Source organism: Chelonia mydas, chromosome 10 (assembly GCF_015237465.2).
Source record: "Chelonia mydas isolate rCheMyd1 chromosome 10, rCheMyd1.pri.v2, whole genome shotgun sequence".
Taxonomy (NCBI): domain Eukaryota; kingdom Metazoa; phylum Chordata; order Testudines; family Cheloniidae; genus Chelonia; species Chelonia mydas.
The window spans coordinates 64,079,179-64,098,758 of record NC_051250.2 but is presented as its reverse complement, the minus strand read 5'-3'; the positions used below and the strand labels follow the sequence as shown (position 1 = coordinate 64,098,758).

Genomic DNA, 19,580 nt, shown 5'->3' with positions numbered 1-19,580 from the left:
AATGGAAGTCAATGGAATGAGTCCCATTGCTTTCAGCATGTTCTGGATCAGGCCCTGGGTCGTGCAGAGGCTTACTGTGTATAACTTAGCTGAGAAAATGACAGAAAACATTGCTTTTCTGTCTAAAGTTTCCAGAATTAGTTCACAAAGATCCTGATCCTACAGCCCTTACTCAAACAGGGTGAAATTGACCTTGTTCAGAAGACGACCTCAAGGCCTATGAATGACTTAAATCCCAAGTAAACACTAGACTTAAGCTTGTTTAAGCCTTCGGTGGCTTTCTGTACAGGGGTGTGTTTATCCCACATGTAAGTCCTGCTGAAGTTATATTGATGGATCAAAATGGATTTAGACGAGTGGATGGTACTTTCTCTTCTGTGTACAACAGACTATTTTAAGTCTGGTTCTACACTGAAAAGTGACTCTTAAAACAGCATCCTGCAATTCTATTTTTACTGTCTCTCAATGATAGCCATAAGCACGGAACACAGTCTCCTTCCCCCCCTCCAGATGGCATTGTCAGGTAGACACTTTTCAGACTAAAGCCACATTTAAAGCCATGTGTCCTCTGAATTTTCCTTTTTATTAAAACATCATTTACTTATGTGAAACACTGGATCCAAGACTAAAATAATGCACTTAAAATAAACACAAACACAACACTTTGTGCTACCTGTGCTATTCACTTCAGCTGCAAAAATGAAGTTCTAATGTGCAAAGCTTATGTCCCTATTTATCTTTTCCCAGTGTGCTGCATTGCAAAAGGGGAGAACACTGGCCTTCACAAACCGACTCCCCTCTTTCCATCATTATTTCTAATGGCCTAGATTTTCAAAAGTGACTCGTGATTTAAAGTGCTTCCGTTTTTGGGTGCCTAACTTGAGACAGCAAAAAGGGGCCTGGTTTTCAGAAAGTGTGGCGTACTCACCCAAAAATCACTAGTCACTTTTTTTAAACATTGAATTTAAAATATAAAACCACCCATTCTCAATGTTGATCTACACAAAGCAAAATATTAAGACCTTAACTGTATATAAAACTAGATTAACATTTCCATTTAAACTGAAATAATGATCCCTAATTCAATATTCTAAGGATTTATTCAATTAGAAGAGTATTGAACCAAAAAGCTAGAAGATATAAACCAATGTAAAAACAACATATCCTTGTGCCAAGATAAACACATTGAGTTAATTCACAAGTCAAAACTGCTACATTATAAATTTTGATTTGAAGAACCCTTTCATAGTTATAGTATACCAACCTCTTGACTAATAACACTCAAAATTAATGCAGTTAGTGATTGATTCAAAGCCCACTGCAATAAATAGAAAAACTCACTGACTTCAATAGGGCTTTGGATCAGTTCCCTTAGTCAGCACATGGACCCAAGCTCATATAAGAATTTGGCAGCAGGCCCTTTTTGTGTAACTTCCCTGCCTCAATAACTGAAACAGAAACACAACAAAAACCTGAAGCTAAGTCCTAAGGTCCGGATCCTCAAAAGTATTTAGGCATCTAACTCACCACAGCACTATGGTTCAAAGGCGCAGTCGTAAACTCTATGGCCCCCATCCTGCAATAGAGTTGCCAACTTTCTAATCACACAAAACCGAACACCCCTGCCCTGCCCCTTCTCTGAGGCCCTGCCTCCACTTGCTCCATCCCCCTCCCTCTGTTGCTTGCTCTCCCCCACCCTCACTCACTTTCACCAGGCTGGGGCAGGGGATTGGGGTGTGGGAGGGGGGTGAGGGTGCCATCTGGGGGTGTGGGCTCTGGGGTGGAGCTGGGAATGAGGGGTTTGAGGTGCAGGAGGGGGCTCCAGGCTGGGGCTTGGGGTGCAGGAAGCAGCCGCCAATTCCCTGCGGCCCCTAGGCACATGGGCGGCCAGGGAAGCTCCGTGTGCTGCCCTTGTGCCCGCAGGCGCCACCCCCACAGCTCCCATTGGTCGCAGTTCCCAGCCAATGGTAGCTGCAGAGCCAGCACCTGGGGTGGGGGCAGTGCGCAGAGCCTCCCTGGCCGCCCATGCACCTAGGGACCACAAGGACCTGGGGGCCGCTTCCAGGAGCAGCGCGGAGCTAGGGCAGGTATGGAGCCTGTCTTAGCCCCAGGCCCCTACTGTGCCGCCAACTTTTAACAGTCCAGTGGGCAGTGCCGACCGGAGCCACCAGGATCCCTTTTCGACCAGGCATTCCAGTCGAAAACTGGACACCTGGCAACTCTACCTGCAATGGGACTCCACATGGGAGCAGGGGCTGCACAAGTGGATCACATCACAGGATCAGGCCCAAAATGATCTGGTTTGATTTCCAATTGGTATAAAATCAGCCACAGAGCAACTAATTCCACATTATTAGACAGCATACTTGCCTAAAATGACAAAGTTTCACTTTCAGAAAATGTATGTAAGTATGTTTAACAATATACCAGGAAGTACACCAGAGGTGAAAGTAAGCCGGTACACCCCAGTACGGTGCACCGCTAAGAGCTGGTGCGCCATACCGGGACCAGCTTTCCCAGACAGCAATTTAAAGCACTGGGGTAGTGGCGGCGGGGCTCCAGCGGGGATTTAAAGTGCCCCAGAGCTCCAGCCGTCGCTACCGCCCCGGCCCTTTAAATCCCCGCTGGAGCCCTGCTGCCGAAGCCCTAGAGTAGCAGCGGCAGGGCTCCAGAGGGAATTTAAAGGGCCGGGGCAGTAGCGGCTGCCAGAGCCCCAAGCCCTTTAAATCTCCGCCTGAGCCCTGCTGCAAAGCCCTGGAGTAGCAGCGGCGGACCTCTGGCAGGGATTTAAAGGGCCGGGGCTCTGGCAGCCGCTACCACAGTAGAGCCCCAGGCCCTTTAAAGCTCTGCCAGAGCCCAGAGCCCTGGGGTAGCGGCAGCAGCTGGGAGCCCCCAGGGCTCCTCAGTGATTTAAAGGGCCCGGGGCTCCGCTGCGATTACGGCAGCTGGAGCCCTGGGCCCTTTAAATTGCCCCCGAGCTTCTGCAGCTGGTAGCTCGGGGGTGATTTAAAGGGCCCTGGGCTCCCAGCTGCCACTACTGCAACTGGAGCCCCGGGCCCTTTAAATCAAGATTTAAAGGTCCTGCCTCTTCCGGTTAAGGCCACGCCCCTTCCAGTTGAGGCCACGCCCCCTGCTCAGGACTCCGGCGTCCTCTAACTTACTTTCCCCAGTAAGTCCTCTAACTTACTTTCACCCCTGAAATACACACAGTCCACAGTACAAATGCAAACCCCCTGCAAAGTGCCGTTCTGTTTCTGTATCCCATTTCTTATTCTTCTCTTGCCTCATTCTTTACAAAGTACGCTTGCAAGAAATAGGATCTTTGCTTAAATATCTACATCGTGCATGGACCAAATTTTTGAAAGTAGTTTCATAAATTTACACCCAACTATTGCAGCATGAAAATAATTGAACATCCATCCATCTGATTTGTGTGAACAAGTGCAGGTTTAATTTATTCAGCTTTATAAATCCAATCCTGAAGCCTTTTGAAATTCAAGGCTGACACATCTTGTTTTATTGGTAATTTATTTGCGCATAATCCAGGTCAAATCATTGGGAATTATTCTATTAACGTCATGGCATTGGATTAGGCCCCCAATTAGTAAATATAAATGTAATTACATTAGGCCTGCTCCCACTGAAATCAATGGGAGCTTTGCCAAAGCTGAGTAGATTTGGGCCTCTTACCTACGGCTCCATCAAATGACCGTAACTGCTCTTTCTAAGAACGTATTTAAATGTCACTCAACCTCAGCCACGCGATGTTTCCCTTGTACGTTCAATACGCTATATATGTTGTTGCCTTAGTTTACACAGGAGGTAAACATGTACTTAGCCATCCTGCTCTAAGCAATGGAAAAAATGTAGAGGTGGCCTAACAAACCTCAGCACAGCATGCGTTCTCATTTGCAGCACACCACCAGGGTCAATTCACTCAAATAAATCTCATTATTTAAATGCACTAGTCTACTGTGCTCACAAATTTTACCAGAAAACATGATGCTAGGACAATTAAAAACCTCATTCTGCTTCCACTGTTGACAAGACTTTTTTCATGCTGAAAAGCTGTGTTTATGAGGGTCTCTTTTCCGAATATTAACATAAAAATAATTTTAAAATCAAATGATACTACTGAGCATTAGCAGTCTTCATGTTTTGCCAGTGTAGGGTTGCACTGGAATCTTGCTATAGAAGAGAGGAACTCTTTTTAACTGTTTAATTTTAAATTTGCCATCTTACAAGTTGAATATTAGTGTACTGCAACAGGTTAACATTACACATCTGGCTGAATTGACTTGAACTGGTATTTTGCCTAAACTATTATGCGGATGTTTTTGGGTTTTTTTAATAATTCTAGGCAAACTAAAGCACTGCCCTTTTTCAGACTTTTACACACAATAATTAGTGACAACATTTTTTTTCTGAGCTGACTTGTAGCCTCTATAAAAAAAGCTATTTTTAAAAGCCAGCACTGAAACACAGATAAAACTGCACAGCACTTTCATTTTGTACTCTTGTTCTTTTCTTTATCTTACAGATGTAAAGCCTCGTGTTAAGGGAGAATATCATAGGATCACTTTAATTTCCAGTTACTTTTACTTTCAGTCCACTATTTAAAACTCTCATTACCAGGAAAGAGAGAACTATAACTCAAAGTGTCTTCATAAAAATAGTTTTTGCATCAAGAAAACAGATAACTGTTCCATTCAGCAAAAGGTCAAAATTCCAGAATTTTGGCCACAGAACTCCTACCGTTCAGCCAAATCTTATTCTGAAGCCAAAAGTTTCTGTGCATTGCTTTTGCAAAGCATGTGTTTAAGGCTTAGCAACATCCATCAAAAGGGAAAGAAAAATCAACCCTCTCTTATAACCTTATCATGACAGTCCACGTTGATGACAAGACATTGTAACATATATAAATTACCTTCAGTTGTCATTTCTGTTATATCAAATGCCTTGGGGAAGGGGGCGGTATGATAACTTGCACTGATGTATTTTGTATAAGAGTTATTGATTACTTCAGGATCTTTAATTCTGTTAATAATATCTTCTTTGGGGGATTTTTCCTCCAAAAAAATTTAAATACATAAATACATATAGAGACCCCAGAAAGTTCTGGTCTGAGAAGTGTCAAGGTTCTGGAAAGCACCTGTCTCTGTCCAGCTGCGAAATCCCCTGGCATGGGGAAGCTCCCAGCTGATGCACAGCTGGTATTGCTGGCCCCTGCAACACCCACCACTTGGTCCAAGTGCAGGGTGCACGTTAGGGCTGGCAGGGGAGGGGCACAGCATATTTTATACTGAGCTGATAAATGGTTCCTTGGGACTCAGACGCTTAGAGTGCTCTACTTTACACTAGGGCCCTGAACGCCCCTGTCTCTCTGCTATGCCAAATGTACGCTTGGTGCAGCAGACAATCTGGGCCAAGCTGGGTATAAAGCTTTCTGTGCTAGGTGCAAAAACTTGCCTTTGGCACCAGACTTCTTGTTTTCTACCATGCTATAAAGTCTGCAGAACCTCTGAAGTTGTGCTAGAGGAGAGCATTGCTGCCACACACCTCATCAGTGCTATCACCCATCATCATACTCAACACAACCAGACATTTTGCACCTGGCTGACCTTCTTCAGAACAGGTCTGGCATGATCCAGAACTATACTCCAAGACCATGTGTGAGTTTATGTGCACATCCAGCCAAAGGTACATTCTGTAACTTATTTTTTCTTAAGAGAACTGTACAGTATTACTTAGCGTACAGCAAGTCTGTTCTTGGTGTTCAAGTTACCAATTTCTACTAACTAATACATTTCAGGCTTTCTGATCCCTGTCAGTTTTCTGGATCATTGCAGATAATCACTTCCTCTGTTATGGAATGTGAATACACTTATTACAATGACTAGGCAACAGGCACAAGTGTACACTATATCTATTCTTTTCTCTTCCTGATGTTTGAATTTAAGATTCTACATTCTACCAGACATTTCCACCAGACTCAACTTTATTGCTCCATGTGGTACCTTCAAGCGCCATAACAACTGCAGAGGTGTTTTGACACATGAACAAAAGTCTACTACCAGTTTTAGTGGTAACAATTCACTTACACTGGGTTTGTTTTTGAGGAATAATATTTGTTTAAAAAGGCTTTAATTCTGGATGTGGACTGTAAATGGGTTCACTTCAAAACACAGTGGGGAGAGAGGGATGGAAGATTTCTACTCCTATTTTGCCTTGACTATAACCCATTAAGAAGCTTCTCCACAGGCTTTCAACAGATGCTTTGCTACTAGAGCCACAGCAAGTCATTCAGGGAGGGAGTATAAGGGTCAGAGGGTGTGGTCCACATGCTTTAGAACATATATGCTCAATCCTGGCTTGCAGAGATTACATCTGGTCCAGGGATGGCCATGTGTGAGACTTGAGCTGGCCAAAATACAGGCTTACAATAATGCTCTTTCTGCAGCTTTAATGTATGCCTGTTTCCTTGCCAAACTTAAAGCCTGCCAAAATTTGGCCAAACATGTTTCCTCAATTGTGCAATATTTTCAGTTTATATCCAACAGTTCTTTGTAAAAACAATTGCATTGTGTCTTAAAAATTTATGGATGTTAACAATATTTAAAGTTGTATTTTACAGTTAATACTCTTGGGTTTTACAGTAAATTACCTTTGAAAGGGTCTTTCCATTAGCTGTAAGTGTCACAAGTCCAGCACAGCATACCAACGCACTGGAACTAGACAGACCAGAACTTGGTGGGATGGTTCCATCTAACAGACAATTCATTCCAGTTGAGCTATTAAGACCAAAATGTTCCTAACAATGAAAAAATAAACAATCTGAGTATCAAGTACAGACCACCTTAGACTTTCAATTATCCCATGTTTAGGAAGAGATTTCTGCTGCTGAGTTGTTGAACTACTGATGTGCTGTTTGGTGTCACCATAAAGAGCGAGGGGGTTTGTGACATTTTCATGTCTGGTCCTTAAAAACCAAGATTAAAATTCAGAAGAGAAGTGCATGAATATAAGATTTTAAGACCATTTCAAATTTTGGTTATATCTTGATACCCCTCTTCACTTAAAAATATTATTTTAAACCTGATATTGTGCATGCTCAGTCTAAGGACAGCAGAGAATTTCTGAGGTCTCTCAGACAAGTTGTTGCTGAATTATGGTGCTTAAAACATTTTTTTTTCTATTCTTGAAACTGCTCTGCAGCTCAACTACCAAGAATATTTCTGAATTGAAAGAGAAAATAGCCTATTATAGTCTCCACTAAATTAGAACAGGCACTAATGCACAGAACTATTGATTTCCATTGCTACTGCAACCTCTAGATACTCTTCTGTTGTGACTCATGCCCTGTGATGTCACATTAGTTCCCAAATTTAGGGTCTCCTAATATAAGATACTGCCAGAGCCAGCATTCTGCATTTGTAATCCAAAATACACTGGAAATTTGTAGAGATCCTTGTAAAACTGAAGTTTGAGACATTTTAGCCATGTGGTAGTTTTACATGCAGCCCGCGAGTAAGAATGCAAACTCCCTGAATCAAACAGACATCAAATATAGAATCGGAGAAATGTAGAGCTGGCAGGGATCTTGGAAAGTCATCAAATCCAGCCCCCTGCGCTGTGGCAGGACCAAGTAAACCTACACTATCCCTGACAGGTCTTTATCCAACCTGTTTTGAAAAACTTCAAATGATGGGGATTCCATGACCTCCCTTGAAAGTCTGTTCCAGAGATTAACTAGCCTTCCAAACAGTAAGTTTTTCCCAATATCTAACCCAAATGTCCCTTGTGGCAGAGTAAGCCCATTACTTCTTGTTATACCTTCAGTGGATACAGAGAACAATTGATCCCTGTCCTCTTTATAATAGCCCTTAACATCTTTGAAGACTGTTATGAGGCCACTCTCTCCCCCTCCCCCTCCGCCTTCTTTTCTCAAGACTAAACATTCCCGGTGTTTTTAACCTTTCCTTATAGGTCAACTTTTCTAAACCTTTGATTACTTTTGTTGCTCTCTTCTGGACTCCCTCCAATTTGCCCACTTCTTTCCTATAGCAAGGTACCCAGAACTGGACACAGAACTCCAGAGGAGGCCTCTGAGTAGGGCAGGACAGTCACCTTCCATGTCTCACACCCCAGTAACACTCTGGTTAGTATACCCCAGAATGATATTAGCCTTTTTTGCAGTTGCATCACATTGCTGACTCGTATTCAGTTTGTGATCCACTATAACCCCAGCGGTACTACCATCTAGCCAGCTATTCCTCATATTGTAGTTTTGCATTTGATTTTTCTTTCTAAGTGCAATACTTTGCACTCACCTCTATTGAATTTAATCTGGTTGAACTCAGACCAATTATCCAATTTGTCAAGGTCATTTTGAATTCTAATCCTGTCCTCCAAAGTGCTTGCAACCCCTCCCAGATTGGTGTTATCTGCAAATTTTATAAGCATACTTTCAACTCCATTATCCAAGTTAATAATGAAAAGATAGAATAGTGCCGGATCCAGGACTGACCCCTTCAGGACCCCACAAGATATGTCCTCCCCGTTTGACAGAGAACCATTAATAACTACTCTTTGAGTACAGTCTTTGAACCAGTTTTGCACCCATCTCATAGCTATTTCTTCTAGACCACATTTCCCTAGTTTGCTTATGAGAATATAATGCAGGACTGTGTCAAAAGCCTTACTAAAATCAAGATATATCACATCTACTGCTTCCCCCTGTCCACTAGGCCAAAGGTGGGCAAACTTTTTGGCCCGAGGGCCATATCAGGAAATAGAAATTGTATGGTGGGCCATGAATGCTCACTAAATTGGGGCTGGGGTGGAGGAGGGGGTGAGGCCTCTGGTTGGGGGTGCGGGTTCCGGGGTGAGGCTGGGGATGAGGAGTTTGGGGTATAGGAGGATGCTCTGGGGCTGGAACCGAGGGGTTTGGAGGGCAGGAGGGGGATCGGGGCTGGGGCAGGAGTGTGGGAAGGGGTGTAGGTTCTGGCTGGGGGGGTGGGCTCTGGGATGGGACTGGGGATAAGAGGTTTGGGGTGCAGGAGGGTGCTCCGGGCTGGGATCGACGAGTTTGGAAAGCGGGAGGAGGATCAGGGCTGGGGCAGAGGTTTGGGGCATGGGGAGAGGCTCAGGGGTGCAGGGTCCGAGCAGCACTTTCCTCAAGCAGCTCCCAGAAGCAGTGGCATATCCCTTCTCAGGCTTCTACGTGGAGGCGCAGCCAGGCGGCTCTGTACGCTGCCCCATCCGCAGGCACCACCCCTGCAGCTCCCATTGGAGCACTGGAGGGAGCCATTGGAGCACGTAGAAGCCAGAGCGGGGCCTTGTGGCAGCTTCCGGGAGCCACGTGGAGTGGCCCCCGACCCTGCCGGAGCGTGGGAGCAGGGCCAAGCTGCATGTTCTGGCCCCCAATCCAGCTGGAGCACCAGAGCGGGGCCGAGTTGCGTGCTGCGGTCCCTGACCCCGCTTCCTAGCGGGCACTGCGAGCCAACTTAAAATGGTTCGCAGGCTGCATCCGGCCCACAGGCCGTAGTTTGCCCACCCCATGCACTAGGCAAGTAACCCTGTCTAAGAAAAATTAGATTAGTTTGACATGGTTTGTTCTTGACAAAACCATGCTGGTTATTCCTTATAACCCTATTGTCTTCCAGATGCTTACAAATTCATTGTTTAATAATTTGTTCTAGTATCTTTCCAGGTATTGAAGTTAGGCTGCTGACTTGAATACATCTAATTTATCTAAATATTCTTTAATCTATTCTTTCCTTGTTTTGGCTTGCATTCTTACCACTTGTGGTTAATATTAATTGTGTTTGTATACAGTTGTATTAGCAGCTTGGAAAAAAATAGATGGATATTATAACCTTGGTTCTGCTACATATACAGTATAATGAAGTCACTTGGTAGAAAGCCTATGCATTAATTATATGTATACAGTAAAGAACAGTAGGTAGTTGATATGAGAAATATTTGTACAAGTAAGAGAGGACCTTTTCTAACTCCAAAGTTACGAGTTTATGTGAGGCCACTCTGCTTTTGATGACTGCTATCATACTATTTATATTTAAAGCAAAGGGATAACTTTAGAGATTTTACTGTGGCTCAAAATGTGATTGTGTGTGCGTGCGTGCACACACACAAGATTAATATCATATATAATTTTCATTAACGGATCCCAAAACACTATCTGTAGATTGTATTCTGTTCTTACATTTTTAAACATTTTAGTTCTCTTCTTTCACAACAATTTTTATATCATCTCTAGCTCACTTTGGTTCAAAATAAACTCCATATTGTACCAACCAAAATATCACCCACATAAATTGTATAAATACATACACATCATTGTGCCAATGCAGATTTACGTAACCATCACAATCACCTGAGAAATGCCAACATTTCTCAAAAAGAAGCTCCCCTCTTTTCTTACAAAAAAAAATCTATTCCTGTTCCTGAAATAAAGCCAACTGCAGGCAATAAGGGCAGAGTTCATGCAGCACATAAGAAAGATCTTGTTGAATGTGTCTCTTCGTTGCTACAAATTATCTAAAAATTCCCTTTCCAGAAATACAAACAAATTATTAATTGAAATGCTATTGCTGCCAATGCTCGTTCATGCAGAACATCAGACAAGCCTGTTTAAAAAACTACTTGAGTAATATATTTAACCAGAAACTCATCCACAGGGTTGTCGTCAATGTGAATCAGAATTGCAAACTTATCACGCAATGTTGAAATAAAAAACTTACTCCAGTTTCAGAAATGAAAATGGACTTTGCCAAGTTCTGCAATAGTTCTATCCCAAAAGGATAACATGTTCAACTTCATATAAACAGATTATCCCCTTGGACCCTCTTAGTACTTGCATTTGAATGTTTCTTAAGAGTCTGTAGCATTTATGCTTATTTTCTGCCAGCGTTAGTATACAAAACTGCTTTGCATATTAACCATCAAGCTTAAAAAATTATTTTTAAGATCTAACTCTCAAAAGCACACCCCAAAATATGTAGGGACACTTAGGTCATGTTTCTCTAAGCCATTTTACTGTAAAGAAAACTAGCATAAAATTGCAAAGTAAATACAAATTAAATGAATGTTTTACTTGTGGGGCAATTCAGAGATTGAAAATATTCACATCACTGCAAATAGGAGTTACTGATTGGGGCTTGAAACATATAGGGCAGTGACAGGAATTTTAGATCATAAAGAGAACAGTTTGTTACTATGATTGCATAGTATAACATGTTTTAAAGGTGCTAAATGAACTATGGAACTGAACATTCACCATTCTGTCAAAGTTTCAGACAGAAGTAGATGTACTAAAATTCCTTTTTTTTCTCAGCCTAATAAAGAAAGAGCTGTTGTTTCATTCTGAATCAAGTATGATTTTTAAAGGCATAGTTAAGCTAAGAGGCTGGTACGTTCAAAAGCACCTAAGTGAGTCAGGAGTACAATGACTTTAGCTTATGCTCAAATAAATTTGTTAGTCTCTAAGGTGCCACAAGTACTCCTGTTCTTTTAGCTCTTAAGTGCGTTATGAGCTTTTGAAAATCCCACCCCAAAGACATGCATTGAAAAGCCTGTACAGCTAATAATTTGAAGCAGATTATTGCAACTGAAACTGTTTTTAAAAACTACTTTATTTTGCTTGCTTTATCCAGTTTGTTATTGGATGGGGGTGGGGGTTGCATTTCCTTGTGCCTAGCATGTGCAATAGGACCAGTCAATTTCACTATTTGGTTCTCATGCACTGGGGAGAGGGGGTCTGTGTGTCTTTCCAGTACTCCTAGGAATTATTTACATTTTAAAATAGTCTTCACTTGGGGGACAGGGAGGAGGGAACAAATTATTATTTTAGGTTCCATATTTCCAGACCTACAGCCCCCTTTTTAAAATAAACCTTAAGCATGTGGTTCTGTTCAGCAACGTGTCTAACTTTGACTATTTCAATTTACATTTTTCTATTTTAATGAGTCTGATCATGATCCCACTAAATTAATACACTGTTCTGTATAATAATGTATATAATAAATCTAATGTAGGTTTTGTATCCTGCAAATATTTTCATACAAGCAAAACAAAAGTATTTTACACATTTTTTAACATAAATATAAAAAGTACTTTAGTTAACAGGATACAAAAGACAGCTACAAATTAAGCTGGATGAGTAAAAAATGCCCTATTAAATAACATATTTTATAAATAAGTGTAATAGGACATTATATAACATACACCCACATTATATTTTAATCTTAAAAGGTAGCCCATATAATACATATGTGTTAAATGAATTTGGTTTACCTGAATTCCTTTCAACCCACATAGGAAGTAGTTGTGCCACACAGGTTTGGTTTTGTTAATGTGAATGTTATTCACACTAGTACTGAAATCCCTGAAAAAACAGATATAACACGAAGTCTATAAACATGTCAGTAAGTTTAGTTCCATGGCTTACTACTGCCATCTGCTGATGAAACAGCAACATTTAAACTTTGTCCTGGACATTTTTTTTTTACACAATACATATTACATTCTTTTCCTCTGGCTCTTCTTCCACCTTATTCACCGACTGTACAAAAAAGCTGTTTAATGGAAACATTGCTAATACATCAAATTTGGCCCAGAAACTGGGCTCTGTAAAAACAAATTATGAAACTGAACACCAACAACGTTTTCATGCCTTTTTAAAACATTCCAATGGAAGCAGCCGTTTAAACAAAACAAATTACCTGCAAAGTTTGCATCTCAAATATTGCAAGGTTGTGCTATAACCAGAAAAGGAAACTGACGAGTGTATTTTCTGGCAATGCTGAGAAAAATGAAATAAAGGGTTTGGTTTGGTTTTTAAAAAACAGCTACCACACTCTAAACACAAATCCAATTTTTCTCTTTCTTTTTAGTATTCTAAGTTATCAGTGACAGAGTAGGTGTGAACATTTGTATTTTTAAATATATAATTTGTAACAAAAAAGCATCCTTTTGAGGATACCTATGTGTGTCTGTCCTATCTCGGGGACTCTCCTTCTGCCCTGCCACCCCCACAAACGTGATACAGTTCTGTGGTGATCTGGAAGCCTACTTTCGCCGTCTCCGACTCAAAGAATACTTTCAAGATAACACTGAACAGCACACTGATACACAGATAACCTCCCACCAACAACACAAGAAGAAGAACTCCACATGGACTCCTCCTGAGGGTCGAAATGGCTTCTGCTGACGTGCACAGGCAGAAATTGTGGAAAAAACAACGCTGCTTGCCTCATAACCTAAGTCTTGCAGAACTCAATGCCATCCACAGCCTCAGAAACAACCCTGACATTATAATCAAAGAGGCTGATAAAGGAGGTGCTGTTGTCATCATGAACAGGTCTGATTACCAAAAGGAGGCTGCCAGACAACTCTCCAACACCAAATTCTACAGGCCACTTTCCTCAAATCCCACTGAGGAATACACTAAGAAACTGCACCCTCTACTCAGGATACTCCCTACACTAACACAGGAACAAATCAACATACCCTTAGAGCCCCGACCGGGGTTATTCTATCTACTACCCAAGATCCACAAACCCGGGAACCCTGGATGCCCCATCATCTCGGGCATTGGCGCTCTCACTGAAGGACTGTCCAGATACGTGGACTCTCTACTCAGACCCTGTGCCACTAGCACTCCCAGCTGTCTCCGTGACACCACTGATTTCCTGAGAAAACTACAATGCATTGGTGATCTTCCAGAAAACACCATCCTAGCCACCATGGATGTGGAGGCTCTCTACACAAACATCCCACACACAGAGGAACACAAGCTGTCAGGAACAGTATCCCTAATGATGCCACAGCACAACTGGTTGCTGAGCTCTGTAACTTTATCCTCACGCACAATTATTTCAAATTTGGTGACAACATATACCTCCAGACCAGTGGCACCACTATGGGCACCCGCATGGCCCCACAATATGCCAACATTTTTATGGCTGACCTGGAACAATGCTTCCTCAGCTCTCGTCCACTCACGCCCGTTTTCTACCTCCATTACACTGATGACATCTTCATCATCTGGACCCATGGGAAGGAAACCCTGGAAGAATTCCACCACGATTTCAAAAGCTTCCACCCCACCATCAACTTCAGCCTGGACCAATCTACACGGGAGGTCCACTTCCTAGACACCATGGCGCAAATAAGTGACGGCCACGTTAACACCACCCTATACCGAAAACCCACCGACCACTATGCCTGCCTTCATGCCTCCAGCTTCCATCCTGGACAAACCACACGATTCATTGTTTACAGCCAAGCGCTGAGGTACAACCGCATTTGCTCCAACCCCTCAGACAGAGACCAACACCTACAAGATCTTCACCATGCATTCTCAAAACTACAATACCCACACGAGGAAATAAGGAAACAGATCAACAGAGCCAGACGTGTACCCAGAAGCCTCCTGCTGCAAGACAAGCCCAAGAAAGAAACCAACAGAACTCCACTGGCCATCACATACAGTCCTCAGCTAAAACCTCTCCAACACATCATCAGTGATCTACAACCCATCCTGGACAATGATCCCTCACTTTCACAGGCCTTGGGAGGCAGGCCAGTCCTTACCCACAGACAACCCGCCAACCTGAAGCATATTCTCACCAGCAACTACACACTGCCCCATAGTAACTCTAACTCAGGAACCAATCCATGCAACAAACCTCGATGCCAACTCTGCCCACATATCTACACCAGTGACACCATTACAGGACCTAACCAGATCAGCCACACCATCACCGGTTCATTCACCTGCACGTCCACCAATGTAATCTACACCCTCATGTGCCAGCAATGCCCCTCTGCTATGTACATAAGCCACGCTGGACAGTCCCTACGTAAAAGGACAAATGGACACAAATCAGATATTAGGAATGGCAATATACAAAAACCTGTAGGAGAACACTTCAACCTCCCTGGACACACAATAGCAGATTTAAAGGTCGCCATCCTGCAGCAAAACAACTTCAGGACCAGACTTCAGAGAGAAACTGTTGAGCTTCAGTTCATTGTCAAATTTGACACCATCAGCTCAGGATTAAACAAAGACGTGAATGGCTCGCCAACTACAAAAGCAGTTTCTCCTCCCTTGGTGTTCACACCTCAACTACTAGAAGAGGGCCTCATCCTCCCTGATTGAACTAACCTCGTTATCCCTAGCTTGATTCTTGTGTGCATATTTATACCTGCCTCTGGAAATTTCCACTACATGCATCCGACGAAGTGGGTTTCACCCACGAAAGCTCATGCTCCAATACGTCTGTTAGTCTGTAAGGTGCCACAGGACTCTTTGCCGCTATTATTGGTATAAAACACCTTTATATTGATATAACAACAAAGGGGAGTTTGTACCACTTTAACTAGACCCATACAATTAAAGCAGCACAACTTCTCTGTGTAGATCAGCCCTTCGTCTCCTGACTGGCGTCAAACGGTGGCAGAAACTCTGCTCCCTCTTTGAAGAGTCTACTCCCAGCAGTGGCACCAGACTTTCAGAGTCCTTGCTAGCATTGAACTTGGTCACTGCATTTCTAGTCTGGAACGTATGACCTAGTTCTAACCAAGGTTACAGTTTCAGCTCTCATGCTTATTATTCACTAACTTTATTTTTTCATTTGTGTCCTCAAGTCCAACATGAATTGAATTCAATCTTTACAGCATTTTGGAGAGGTTAACATTAAAAGGAACAACATAGCTTGCTACATGATGCACAGTCTGCTACGATTTCAACTATACACAACAGTACCATTTAAAGGGACCTTGTGAAGAAGGCAATATTAAAATATTTGTAGACAGTTAACACCAAGATGGGGAGGGTGGTTAGTTCGGGTGATACAAGGGGTTTATGCAGAAGCAATGAGATGAGATTAAGACAGAGAAAATTCAGGCTGGATATCAGGAAAATATTCCAGTTTGAGATCTATCAGACTGTGGAATAGTCTCCTACAGGAAGAGGTGAAAGCCCCGTCGCTTATGACTTTTGAACACAACAAAATAGCTAAGCTATTTGAACAACAGAAGAGAAAATATTTATCTGGAGTGATGAGAAACATGCCATTGCTAGGTTCATTTAAATTTGTTTTCTGGATAATCCCCCCAAAAAACAGGGGTGACAATCAGTGTGTGTAAATTGTTGTTGTCTGTGATAGGAGGTAGGTTTGAAGTCCATTTATCTCCAAAATAAACATCTCTCAGATTTTCTTTGTACCTTTTATTCTTTTATATGACAAAGCAAAACAGTAAAAAGTATGTGGTTACATTTCCTGGCCGTTGGGATAAAGGAAAATTATGACTTCTTGGAGTGCACAATGCTAATTTTTGAAACCTCCTCAAACAGGAACTGCAAGAGAAGTTGGCTTTTTATTTGCTACGTGTCACAGGCATAAGTCCTTGCCAAGCCTGATACAATATAGTTTAAATAAAAAGGGGGGGAACCTATTTGTAAAATGAACAGTGATGCTAAAAAAAAATTTTGACGTTTTAAAGCTACTCTGGAAATTACATCAATACTGAAATAATTTCTTAGGACTCTTTTTTGAGCAATTTGATTCTTGTTTTAGCTGCAGTGGTTTTTGCATTTCTGTAGCTTACCAGTTATAGAGCTAAACTCTTATTTAGAGGATATTCAGTCTGAGCCTGATCCTGAAAGTTACTGAGGATCTCTGGGAAGTTGATCGGCTTCCTCAACACTCACTGAAATCTATGGTACTTTGCAGGAACAGAGCCACTATTCCTTTCTCTATTCTCTTGCTACTGGCTTTGGTCATAGCTAGGGAAATTGAAGAACATCTGGTTCACATAAACAGTGCATTAGAATACTGTCCCCCGCATAATGATTCAGGTGCAGGTAGGGCCCTCTGCAGTCAAGGAGGAGGAAGTAGAATTTCCCCCTCATTGCTAAAGCGAAGCTTATGCATTATATTTGCAGGTCACCTTTAAAACTCAAACTGAAGGAAGCACAGTATACTGGAAAGTGATGTCCATGTATATAAATAGAATGTCTGACAATGTCTACACAGCATTTTGAGCAAGAGTGAGCCTCCGTGAAGAGGGTTGACAAACTTGAGAGACTCCCTCCTGTTTGCTCCAAAATGCAGCCCGAGCTGCAGTCCGAGCCACAAGTTCAAAACACTGTCTATACGGCTATTTTTAGAGCACTAGCATGAGCCCTGCTTGACCATGTCTGTTGACACCGGTAGAGCAGCTCACTCCCGCTTGCTCCAAAATGCTGTGTAAACATACTCAATGTGGACAAAAGCACTACAATGACATCACTCAGTAGGTTTGTCATGGCACACCCAAATCAGCCAGCTTATGGACACATACCTCTGCCCTTGCCACATGCACAGCTAAGGCACTTGACTCATTCACACACTGTTCAATATATTTGACCTGTCACTAGCAATTTTTCTGTTCAGGACACAGATTGTTCAAATCATTCTTTATCCCTCTTTAATCAATGATAACACTGTCAAAGAATGCTTGGGGAAATTAACCTTTGCTGCAAGGTTAGACTCCAGAATTCATATATCTGTACATAAAGTATAGAGGAGCTTGCTCGTGCAGTGAGAAATGTCGATGTGGTTGAGGGTTTGGGGTTTTTTTTCTTAAATGCTATTTAAATCTTGTTTCTTCTGGACAATTTGGCTCTCATCAGCTTGTCTACTGAACCTTCAGTCTGTTATCTGAAGTTTAGGAACCCTTTACTAATAACTCTTTGATTTCTTGAATACAAGGCTTTCCTACTGTGCCATGAGATGGATACCCAGCTGACGGCTATTATCCTGTAGTATCTCCCCAATCCCTTTGAAGTTTGGTCAAGATAGTCTCTATCCTCATATTCTTTACTATGGTGGCATTAGACTAGTGAAACCTCAAAAGGTTGCACAGGTTTTGAATAGTCCTTTGTCCCAACTGATATCAAAGGGCACCTTGTCAGCAGAGAAGCTTTTACGATCTGAAAAGGTAACTCTTTGCAACTTGTTCTGTTATCACTTTACTAAAAGTTTAAATGAACTCTCCAGGGTGAAACAGGTTTGAAACATTGCGAAACGTTTCAGCAGTCTGTAAAATCAAGGTTGAGCTAAGAAAGGGTAACTCTATGGAGACTTGTGGTTATCCCTCATTAGCAAAGGGCACATGCTTTTCATTCAGCATATGCATAAACCCTAGATCTGTGACAGATTGGTAAAAAAAGACGCAGCAGCTCAAAGGCAATTGTTGATAGTATAATGCTCAAAAGTGTTGAAAGATACGTTCCTTTTTGCTTTTAACCAGGAGGGCTACAGTGAAGCAGAGATGCTGTCTGCAGAAAGCTCTCCTAAGCCAAAACCATATGAGTTCAAATGGAAGCCAAAACAGCTACAAAAATATATTGATTGCCCATGCTATTTTAATTCAAGAACTATAATTCTAGGTTTAGTTTCAATTGTACTTGTTTTAATAGGGCGCTATTTTGGTTCTTATTTGCTGTGCCAAGCCCTGGCTCAAAGACCAGTCTAGTCAAAGTGCTTAAATTTTCTGTCACTGCTTCACTGAGCACCTATCAAAACAGCTCTTCCCCTGCAAATATAACATGGCCCTAGAAGTCATGTAGCATCTGAATTTAAGGAGAGTGATACTTGACTTAGACAACAGGCCTATTTTAATTCTGGAATCCCTCCCTCTCAATGGTCAAACCTGCAATGAAAAGGTTTCTGAATTTTGTTTGGCCAAAGCGGCCTTCTGAGAGAAGTGCTGTGCTAGGGGAAACCTGAACAGAGAGGTGGAGGAGAGAAGTAGTAAACCTCACCCTCTTAGACAGTGTATATATAGCATAACTAGAACCAGTGACATTCCATCTGATTAGATTTTGTAGTGCTGAGAAAACTGTTATAGTATTTACAGAAATTCACTTACACCAGGGGTGGACAAACTTTTTGGCCCGAGGGCCACATTGGGGTTGCAAAACGGTATGGAGGACCAAGTAGGGAAGGCTGTGCCTCCCCAAACAGCCTGGCCCCCGCCCCCTATCTGCCCCCTGGCTGCCCCCCTCAGAACTCCTGGGTGGGGCCCCAGGACCCCCAGCCCCTAACTGCCCCCCAGGGCCCCACCCCCTATCCAAACCCCCCTGGTCCTTGTCCCCTGAGTGCCCCCTCCCGGGATCCCCTGCCCCTAACCACCCCCCTGGGACCCCACACCCTATCCAACACCCCCTGCTCCTTGTCCCCTGACTGCCCCCTCCCGGGACCCCCGTCCCTAACCACCCCCCTAGAACCCCACACCCTATTCACCCCCCCCCCCCACTCCCTGTCTTCTGACCTCTCCCCCGAACCTCCATCCCATCTAACCGTCCCCCATCCCCTGACTGCCCCCCAGGACCTCCTGCCCCCCACTCCTCCTGCCCCCTTACCATGCCATCAGAGCGGCAGGACAGGCTTATTGGAAAGCCTGGGAAGTGGGCAGGTGCAAGCTGCGCTGCCTGCACGGTGACATGGCTGCAGGGAAGGGGGGACAGTGGGGGAGGGGCAGGGGGCGAGCCTCCCCAGCCGGGA

General features: G+C 42.9%; 1 protein-coding gene across 6 annotated transcripts in view; it reads right to left on the bottom strand.

Moving 5' to 3' along the window:
- GALK2 (galactokinase 2) overlaps nucleotides 1–19,580 on the bottom strand; it is a 79,844-nt gene that overhangs the window by 49,960 nt on the left and 10,304 nt on the right. For 4 of the 6 annotated variants that reach the window (XM_037909913.2, XM_027829080.3, XM_037909915.2 and 1 more), the window contains 2 exons: nucleotides 12,316–12,406; nucleotides 6,665–6,811 (listed from right to left, as the gene is read on the bottom strand). In XM_037909913.2, coding sequence (XP_037765841.1) covers nucleotides 6,665–6,811; nucleotides 12,316–12,406 — 238 coding nt within the window. The remainder of the gene's footprint in view (nucleotides 1–6,664; nucleotides 6,812–12,315; nucleotides 12,407–19,580) is intronic. The other 2 variants (XM_037909916.2, XM_043523328.1) reach the window with 1 other exon arrangement.